The 10438-nt window shown below is 35.4% G+C and overlaps 1 protein-coding gene across 1 annotated transcript; it reads right to left on the reverse strand.

The window, feature by feature from the left end:
* Window positions 1-7517: 7517 nt before the first annotated feature.
* LOC114389714 (receptor-like protein EIX2) lies at window positions 7518-10172 on the reverse strand. The gene has a single exon (XM_028350455.1). The coding sequence runs from the start codon at window positions 9444-9446 to the stop codon at window positions 7746-7748; it is 1701 nt and encodes a 566-aa protein (XP_028206256.1). The 5' UTR covers window positions 9447-10172; the 3' UTR covers window positions 7518-7745.
* Between the last annotated feature and the right edge of the window lie 266 nt (window positions 10173-10438).

Raw genomic sequence — 10438 nt, forward strand, 5'->3', positions numbered from 1 at the left:
GCTGAAGGGTATTGTGTATTCTGGTTTTTAGGCTTGCAAAATCACACCTATTTGGTACTCGAATGGGCACCGAAGTTGAAGTTTGAAAGTAAACCCCAGTATCATTGTGAATAATCGATCCATTTGGATAAATGAAAGCCAACATTGAGTTGACAATCGTCTGACTGCTAGTTTCTCCTAGAAATGCCATAGTTTGTGTATCAGTTGGGAGATTATTTGAAAGCAAGATAATGTGTGATTTAGTAGCCTAGTCTGCCATATATATAGATGGTTGTGGCCGAGCCTTTGTTTAACTTTGTTGACAAAAAAATAGACACGCGTAAATGTGTAGTCAAGTCAGCCAATGAGTTGTCGCTAATGTGTAGTCAAGTTAGCCAATGTGTTGTCGAGCGACTGCTAGTTTCAGAATGTGTACTGAAGTCAGCCAATGTGTTGTCGCGTTCAAACTGTAATACGCATGCATGTCATTATGTGTTGTCAATTATGACAATGATGTATGCTGCACGCGTAAATGATTTTTGTTGGACCAACAATTTCGTTGCTTAACCAAACGAGTACTTGATAATATTAATTGGTTAGTAACGGGTTACAACAAATTATATCGCATAATGAATACAATTACATAAACAATGCATGTTTAGTCTTCATTTAGGTCTACATAGTGTGTTTTGAATGACATCAAGCTTGTGTATTGCTGCATTCTACTAATATATGGAATTGCCCACTGCTTTGCCTGAGAATAACAATTGCTTGACCACAACAGCGCTGGAGGCGGCAACGGACAATGGTCTTTCAAATAAACCTGTTGTACATGAACATACATTATATCATGCGCTGACCGTGCCAAACGAACCAGCGAAGTCATTGCATAATTGTTACACTAACTATATTCAATGTACCTGAACAAAATGATTTCCAAACACGTGACCGACACATATGATGCGGTGGCCAGAAGAGTCAGGTGGTGGTTGACTTCTAAGAGGGAAAAATGTCATGCTTTGTTGTTGGGACAACGATACAAGGATTACGTTATACCGTGAAGCAATCACATATCCCATGTCTGTTATATCCATCCACTTGTCCACACTAACCTGAATGAACCAAACATACACATGTAAGTAATTTAAACATTGTTATTAAAAAAAATTAACCTAAAAACATACCTTTGAAAAGCCATCAACAAGTAGGGACAACTTTAATTGTTCAAATCTCTCTGTGCCACCGAAGAGGTTCATGTACTCATGCGACCACCTGCCAAGTTCTTTAAGCAATTCATTACGCACTAACGGCCACGAATCTTCCCTCATACCTAATAAAGCGGTAATAGACCGATATCCACAGTTACCGTCCGCTTTCACATCCACCACGTCACGAATGAAACCTTGAAAGAATGACGCAAATTGATCCAACATCGGGATGATCCTTGTTGGCTGACGCGGTTGAGAACATGATGCACTTCGTTTCACTGGAGAGTTACTGCTTTGAACAGAATGAAAAGCATCAACATACTCCCAGTAAGACGGATCACGCTTTGTGGATGTTTGACTTCTTTTCATCGGTTTCTTCGGTGCACCTTTAGTGTTCACCTTTGACGGAGGAGGGCACATAGAGTTATGATCAGGGTATGCAATTTCTCGAAGTTTACTCTTCAGAGTTACTTTACCAGCCACATCAAGTTTATCAAACCTTTTAGATATGACCTCTATTTCTTCCTTGATGGTGACTTCCGTCTCACATAACCCTTGGTCTGAAAAGTAAAGTCTCCTCCAAAAAAGATGGACTGACTCCAATGGGATGCTGCCAGCAGTATACCTAGAAAGCTCACATGTACAAGGAAATCCGTGCGTGCTTCTCATCACACAACCACAAGAAGAGAGATTGTTGCCGAGATAACGTAGATGGTCAATCTCAGAAGCAATCTGATTTAAAGCATCCCTCGAAACCATCCCAAGAAGCCTCTTGTATAAGGTTTTTTTATATACATGGCCAACCACATGCGTACTGGTTTCAAAGGATGCTTTAATTTCGACGTGTTGTAGCGTGATCATGTTGTTCATGGCATCCCAAACACTACATAGGTCTCCAACGCTATTTTGTAGTACTCTTTTGAGAGTCCAATGAGCTGATTCAACCCTACATTTAAAATACACAACAAACATGAAAATATACAACAATTAAATACCATTTAATACTAATCGTTACTAACAAATAAAATCAGTTCTTAATACCTGTTTGTTGTTGTGTTGCCTAGGTGCATGACCTTATTCGTCCATGCTGTAATAAATTTTTCCTTGTGGGGGATAATCCATGTGTCGTTAACATAGTCAACGAACATCGGCCAAGGCGAACAAGCAACTTGAAACTTCTGATGTGACTCATGGAACTCGTATTCGGACGGACAATCAACCAAAGTACCCCAGCTATCCATTACATAGTCCCACGCATTTTTTCCCCAATTAAAGATTTGCACTTCGCCTTCACATTCTTATCGATATGAAACCTGCACAACAAATTAGTAGACTCGGGAAACACAATTTTCACTGCATTCATCAGTGCTAGGTCTCTGTCAGTGACAATAACAAGAGGGAGGCGATCATGTCTTAAAAATAGGCCTCGAAATCGTTCCAAAGCCCATACAATATTATTAACACGCTCAGCCTCCAGATATGCAAACCTAGCAAAGAATGTCATCGCCGTTGGTGTCACTCCAACAAAGTCAAGTAGTGGGAGTCTGTACCTGTTTGTTTTGTAGGTACTGTCTATAAAAAACACCAGATGACATGCATTGCATAACTTTACTGCATCTGGGTGACACCAAAACAGATCACGCACCACAACTTCATCCTTCAATCTATGCCAATGAATGTATTGATCACGTTCGAGAAGCTTCATCAGATGTTGCATTTCAGTATCAACTCCTCTTATTGATGAACGATATGCACTTCTTGCATTGTAAATTTGCTTTATCGTGGTGTAACTGTCGGCATTGTGTTCCTTCAACGTTAGCAAGATGTTTTTCGGTTTCACCATCGACTTTTTCATATCAGCAATAATTTTCTTTTCTTCCTTAGTCAATCGCCCGACGTATGGATGTCCAACTAAGGACTTCACCAATTCATGATTATGAATCCCACAGATCAACTTCACCATCCAACCTTCTCCTCCATGCACTGGTTTCCCACGAAGCCTGAAGGGACAACCACATTTCCTACTCCCGGTGTCTTTTCTAACGAATTCTTTATTTCTACACTTGTACGTACCACTCCTTTCACACCCAATTAACACAAATGAACTTCTTCCCCTGCTACCGGTCTCTATGTCAGATCTCATAATCACTGCAACAAATCCATTTTCATGGGCAACTGTTCGAGCCCATTGCAAAACATCATCTCGAGTAGCGAATACCTACAACGCAACCCTAACATATTAATTTTCATACAAACCATCAATTCAACCAATGACTCAAATTATCTATGATTACCTGAGATGTATTAAAAGCATTTGAACAATCGACATGTGGTTCATTCACTCCACATTCTTCTTGATTATCATAATCATAATCCATATGAACTTCTTGTGACATCGCAAAGTCATACCTCCATTGATCTTCGTCCATCTTAAGGACATATGCATTATACACAAGTACATTCAAATTATCATATAACCACATCCAAAAATTTACTACACCTTAAATAACAAACATATTAATAGCATATATGCATCATACACGACTATATTAAAATTATCATATAACCACATCGATAAATTGACTACTTATTAACTAACAATTAATACAAATATATTCTAAATTTATAACTACATTATTTACTTAAACTAAACTTATCACTATAATAAACAACTAATAAAACATTTTTGTACCATTATACATTTAAGTTACCTAAATCATTTAATATTATACCATTATACCTAATTAAATCAATAATCCACAACATATATAAAACAGAAATAAAAAAAATTATAAAACAGAAATATATATATATATATATATACCATTATAAAAGAAAACAATTATAATCCACAATATATACCATTATACTTAATTAAACCAATAATCCATTATTAACTAACAGAAATATATATATATATATATAAATTATAAAACAGAAATTAAAAAAAATTGCTAATAATTTAACATTCCGGAAGACCTTCTTCCGGAAATTACTAAGGCCAATTCCGGAAGAAGTGCTTCCGAAAACTACTTCCGGAAGACCTTCTTCTGGAATTGGCCTTAGTAACTTCCGGAAAAAGGTCTTCCGGAAGTTACTAAGCCCAATTCTGGAAGAAGTGCTTCCGGAAAATACTTTCGGAAGACCTTCTTTCGAAATTGGACTTAGTAACTTCCGGAAGTATTCCGAAAGAAGGTCTTCCGGAAGTAGTTTCCGGAAGCACTTCTTCCGGAATTGGCCTTCGTTACTTCCAGAAGACCTTCTTCCGGAAGTGGTCATTCCGGACCTTCCTCCTACTGTGCCTAAAATTTCTTCCGGATACACTTTTTACTGTTTTTCTTCTCTAAAAACTAACCGGAAAACGAAATAGATGCGTACCTCTGACGAAATAGGAACAACAGCCACTAACAAAACTTCAAATACGGAACACGGGACTGCCAAATCTTCAAATACTTCACGGGACCACCAACGGAGACTGCATAAGGGACCACCACCGAAACAACAGCAAGCAAACGGAAAAAACAAACAAAGCAAACGGAAGAAGAAACAAAGAAGAAAGCGCAGTAAAACACAGCCTGAACACGTTAATTTAAAGAAATTTACACAAGGGCAAAATCGTCATTACATACGCATTAAATATTATTTTATTTTTACTTATTATTATAAAATGAAAATTCTTTTTTCTTCATTTTGTTATAAAATAATAATCATTTTTTTAGTATATATTAACTTTTGTAATAGAAATTAAATGTTATCATAATAAATAATTTATATTTTTAATAAAATTTATGAATTAATTAATTTTTATGGTTTAAATTATACTAAATTGTCACACAAATTAATATTTGACATGCGCGTAAAAAACAAATTATAAATATTAGTCATAATTACGTTCACTAATTATTTAATTATTTATGTATAATAGTATTAATTATTTTATAAATTAGTTTATCCAATTAAAAGTAAATTATTACAAAATAAAATATTTTTTTAAAAAAAACTAATTTCCGGAAGAAGCTTCTTCCGGAAGAAAATGGAAATCTTCCGGAAGAAGCTTCTTCCGGAAGTTGTTTGTGAGTACTTCCGGAAGACACAAATTCTTCTTCTGGAAGAAGAATTGCTAAAGGGCAGTTTCGCCACTTCACTGTTTGCTGGGTGTCCCAGCAATAATGCTGGGTGCACGTAGCAACTCCCAAAAAAAATAATATTTGGAGGGGTCCATATGTGATGAAAGAGTTGTACGAAATCTTTATGACATCAACCCCTAACATGAGTGGCCCAGTGTACAAGCCCATCAATCTAACATGTCGGTTGATAGCACTTGCATAAACTTTTGTTCCTTGCATCATCTCATGTGTCTCCATTCTCCATTCTCTGTTTCCACTAACGATTAAACCTTATTGATTAGGGTTTAATGATTTTTCAATGAATAAAATTAATTTTGAATTCTTGATTCTAACAGCCCACGTATAGTTGTTGAATCAAATGGATTAGACTCTTGATATCATAAAGAAAATTAAAATTTGATTCTTTGTGTAAAATAAAGAAATCTAATTAATTATGCTTGTTATGTTACTATATATATCATTTTTCCGGTGTGGAGTAACATCAAAATCAAAGTAACAAAGTTACTTGCATGTTACTTTAACCATAATTCCAGCTAAGTCGAATATGGTTTCATGTTTTGTAAAACAATTTAGATTTCCTTTATCAAAGTGTATCTGTCTTTTACACAAGTTTTTTCACTTTTTTATTTCCCCCCTAATCAATTGTTGTGTTATTCATACTATTAAATTAGTTCGATAACTACCATGTCGATCATTGTTAGTTTTGTTTCCACCATTGTTCGGAGTACATATATACTATTACTTTATTATTAAACGTGTTACTTAAATTGCAGAAAAAAACTCTTTATAATGAAGTACAATTGTTTATAACTACAACAATTATATTGAGTCAATTTAACACTCTTCAAAGGCAGAAAAGCTTTACTTTAAGATTAGACAGAGGCTCATACCAATCATGGCGGTGGTTATAATTACACACATCAGCAACTGTAAAAGATCTTGCACAGCCACAGAAAAAAAAAAATGCTTGATGCACATCTGATAAACTCACTCAAGGTCTATGTATTAATAGTGTAAAAGAGAGACTGAATATTAAATGATAAAAATATAAAATAATTGTTTTGTATTGGCAGAGTACACATATATATGCCCAAATGTAGATTCAAAGTTCAAACATTTTGGGCCTAGATCATCCCTCCTAGACATAGCCATCTGAATTGGATCGACCCCACCCCAAGGTTTGTGTTGCATCACTTGCATGCATTCACCCACCACAGTTGTTGTTATAGTTTTCTCGTGATTTTTGTATTGGAAAATACTATGGACAAATATAATTGATACAGTCATAATTAATTATTGTCATGTTGCAATTACAAAGACTCCTCAAAGAAAATGCTTAGTAAATCATGATCAAGTAGAAATTGCAATGGCAAACTGTTTTTTAAAATCTTATTAGTCAGTTGTATAAACCCAAATTTTAGTTATATCCAGGTATGTAATATTTGCCATTTTAGTGCTCTGTTTGGAAATTTGCGTGTCGAATTGTTTTTTTTATACGTACCTACACAACACTCTTTAGCCAAATACCACTGTGCATGGAGGAATCTGTCCTGAAAGGAGTATGGAACCAGAAACAATATGCGTGGTGGTATCTATCATTCTGAAAAAGAGAAAAAGTGGGATACGTACAATAGTAGGACTGTGACACTACTAGAAAAATCTATGCACCTTTCATGTCCCTAAATTTATGAACAAAAGATTCAGGTGTCGTTTATTGGATTTGTTTTATATGAAGTGTAAAGTCATATCCAATACTAATAAGTGTATGTTTATATAATTCTTTTTTAAAATAATTACTCTTCTTTATTTACATCTAATAAAAATGTTATCACATTAATTTTTAAAATAAGCTAAATGAAGCATGTTTCATAAGAAATTAACTTTTACTGTAATTGTTACATTTTTTAGTAACAAAGGGAGATGGGTGAAGACGGTGAAGGAAAAAAAAATGAAGATAATGTCTATGTTTCTCAAATAACAGTATTAATTATATTAAAATAGTTAATATTAAAAAATATATTAGTAAATATAACATTGTTGTGTTGGTGCTATTTATTGTGCATCAAAATATGTAAAAATAATAATTAACATGTAATTTGTATAGTTGGTATGGGTTGTTTTATCTATCCTGGATTTTGTTGTATCACACATATAATCATTTATATATATATATGGGCTACTATTGTCACTACCAAAAATGCCATTGAGACTACCAAAGCATTTGAAATTACTTGGTTATCCTTAGTTCCATTTCCCCACACCTCCTATCCTTCCCCTCTTTACGTTCAGCTACTCTCCCTCTTTACATCCAAAAACAGAATTTAAATAAGGCTCTCAAATTTGAAAAAAAAAAAAAGAAGAAGATAGCAATGACTAGAAATTGATCAACCTGCCAATACAATGATAAAACTTCGGAGTATTCTAAGCAACACTAAACAGTGATACTACCTAAGCGAAAAGATTGAAGTTTGAACCACACATGATCAAGGAAATGAAAATAGGCATACCGCCATGATCTACAAATCAGCAAAGGAGCAATCACTATCCAGAATCCCACAATAAATCCAATTGTCATACTGACAAAAAACCAATTCACTCCATGCCCATCACTTCCTTCATAACTATGGGTTTTCCCATTGGAGCTGCAGTTTATGGGCAGTGGTGGACCACATAGATTGTTGCCGATGAAGCTGGAGGCATCAAAGGTTTGCAATTGAGTTCCTGTTGGAATATTTCCCTTCAAATGATTGTAAGACAAGTCTAGCATGCTCAGAAAGCTCAAATTTGCAATGGTTGGAGGGATTTCACCAGAAAGTTGATTCCTCGAAAAATCAATGGACTGTAATGATCTCATATTACCTATACCTTGTGGAATATGACCAATCAATTGGTTGTGGGACAAGTTTAAAAAATTCAATCCATTTAGATATGTGATTTCTCTTGGTATTTCCCCTAATAACTTGTTACTTGACAGATCAATGCTTGTTACCAAACCCAGAATGTTTTTGTACTCATCTCCTCTTCCTTTCAGCCATAGTAGCACACTAACTATACTTTGCATGGAAGAGTAAGACCTACCATATCGTGCTATAGAATAGATACGAGGATCTGTACTTTGGTTCATTAGTGTCATGGCACTCAAGTTACTGAAACAGCTCGGTATATTGCCAGACAGATTGTTTTGTGCAAGGTCTAAAACCTGAAGATGACTCATCTGACATATTTCATTTGGAATGTGGCCGCCAAATCTGTTTGATCGAAGGCGGAGGATTTTCACATTTAAGAGCTTTTCTCCAACCCATGTTGGAATAGTTCCTGAAAGATTATTTTCCCCAAGGTCCAAGGATATCAATTGGTTATTCTTCTTCACACTGGTTGGAAATATCCCTGAGAGTGTGTTGTTACGAATTTGTAAAGACTGCAGGTCTGCCAAGGAACCCATGGATTGGGGTAAGTTCCCAACAAAATGGTTGCTTTGTAAATTTACATCCACAAGAGATGTCCAATTCATCCAGCAATCAGGTATCTCTCCTGACAAATTATTTGATGCAAGATTCAGAAATTCTAATTGCATTGGCTTGTCCTGATCGTTACATAAAAAGTCATTCATGGATTCAGAGAATGAATTGCTTGAAAGATCTAACTGAAGCACATCACTTGAAAGATAGGGTAATTTACCACACAAGTGATTTGAGCTTAGATCAATAGTTAGGATAGATATTGGATTCTTTAATGTAGTCCCAATCTCACCATGGATATGATTACGAGAGAGGTTTAAATACAAAAACGGAGAAAGTGCTTCCCACATCTGTGTGGGAATAGAATCGAAAATCCCCGTGTTAGATAGTCCAACATAATGAAGTTGGTTTTGTGACTGAATCCACAATGGAAAGCTGGGACCTAACTGCCATGATGCCACTTCCAAATAGGTAAGTTGAAAATTAGGAATCCAATTGGGACCCACTGTTAAAGTGAAATTGTTTCCTGATGCATGAATCTCCGTCAAGCTTGTAAGATTTGCAAGATCATCTTCCTTGACAACTCCGTGAAAAAGATTGCCGTCAATATGAAGAGATAACAATTTAGAGAGTGATCGAAGACTTTCAAATGGATTTCCACTGAATTTATTCATAGAGAGATCGAGATATCTTAATGATGAAAGTTTTCCAAATGATCTAGGAAGAGCACCACCAATTGAGTTGTAGGAAAAATCTAGCAGCTCAATATTTTTAAATGCCCCAATATGATCTGTCAGAATGCCTGAAAGTCGTGAACTCCGAACTGCAAGTGTTGTGAGTCCATGGGAAATACAAGGAGCAAGAATTTCTAAAAGTTCATTAACCTGTTGGTTGAGTTTGAGATATGATAAATCTATCACCCTTAAGTTGCAGAGATTACCCAAAGAAGTTGGAATGTTTCCTTCAAGTTGACTATATGACAAATGAAGTTCAACAAGAGAAGTCAAATTACCCAAAGAAGTTGGAATGTTTCCTTCAAGTTGATTATTTGACAAATCAAGTTCAACAAGAGAAGTCAAATTTCCCAAGGCATCAGAAATAGTCCCATGCAAGTCGCAGGAATTTAGGTCCAAAGACTTGAGACGATGAAGACCGTATAAGCAATCAGGTATAGAAGATGAGAATGAATTGAAAGACAAGTCAAGATTTTGAAGAAGTGTGAGGTTTCGGATACCACCAGGAATCGGACCTTGGATGCCAGTATCCAGTAATTGAAGAGAAACAAGTTTCTTCAATTTGAATGTCCACTTGGGGACAAAAGAAATGGCAGGGGAATAACTAGTACGGAAAAGATGGAGAGTTTGCAGAGATGAGAAGTTGAGCAAGGATGGTTCATTATAGTGAGGGACCCATAATTAAGACATTCTATTACATGCGTCTTGAACCCATAATTAATTTTAAATATCAAATTTGTGGAGTGTCTTATAAAATTCAAACATTCTATTACATGCGGTTTGAACCCATAATTAATTTTAAATATCAAATTTTAATTATTCAAAATAAAAGAAATGAAAACAAAATTGTCTCCTAGAGAAACCGTTGGCCACTCCACCAAATCCATATCAAGGTCCCCACTTTTCCAACTTGAACCATAGACTACTCCATC

Source organism: Glycine soja, chromosome 16 (assembly GCF_004193775.1).
Source record: "Glycine soja cultivar W05 chromosome 16, ASM419377v2, whole genome shotgun sequence".
Taxonomy (NCBI): Eukaryota; Viridiplantae; Streptophyta; class Magnoliopsida; order Fabales; family Fabaceae; genus Glycine; species Glycine soja.

What these genes read in the sequence shown, in the direction of transcription:
- LOC114389714 (XM_028350455.1), bottom strand. Translation starts at nt 9,446, where the DNA reads ATGAATAAATTCAGTGGAAATCCATTTGAAAGTCTTCGATCACTCTCT.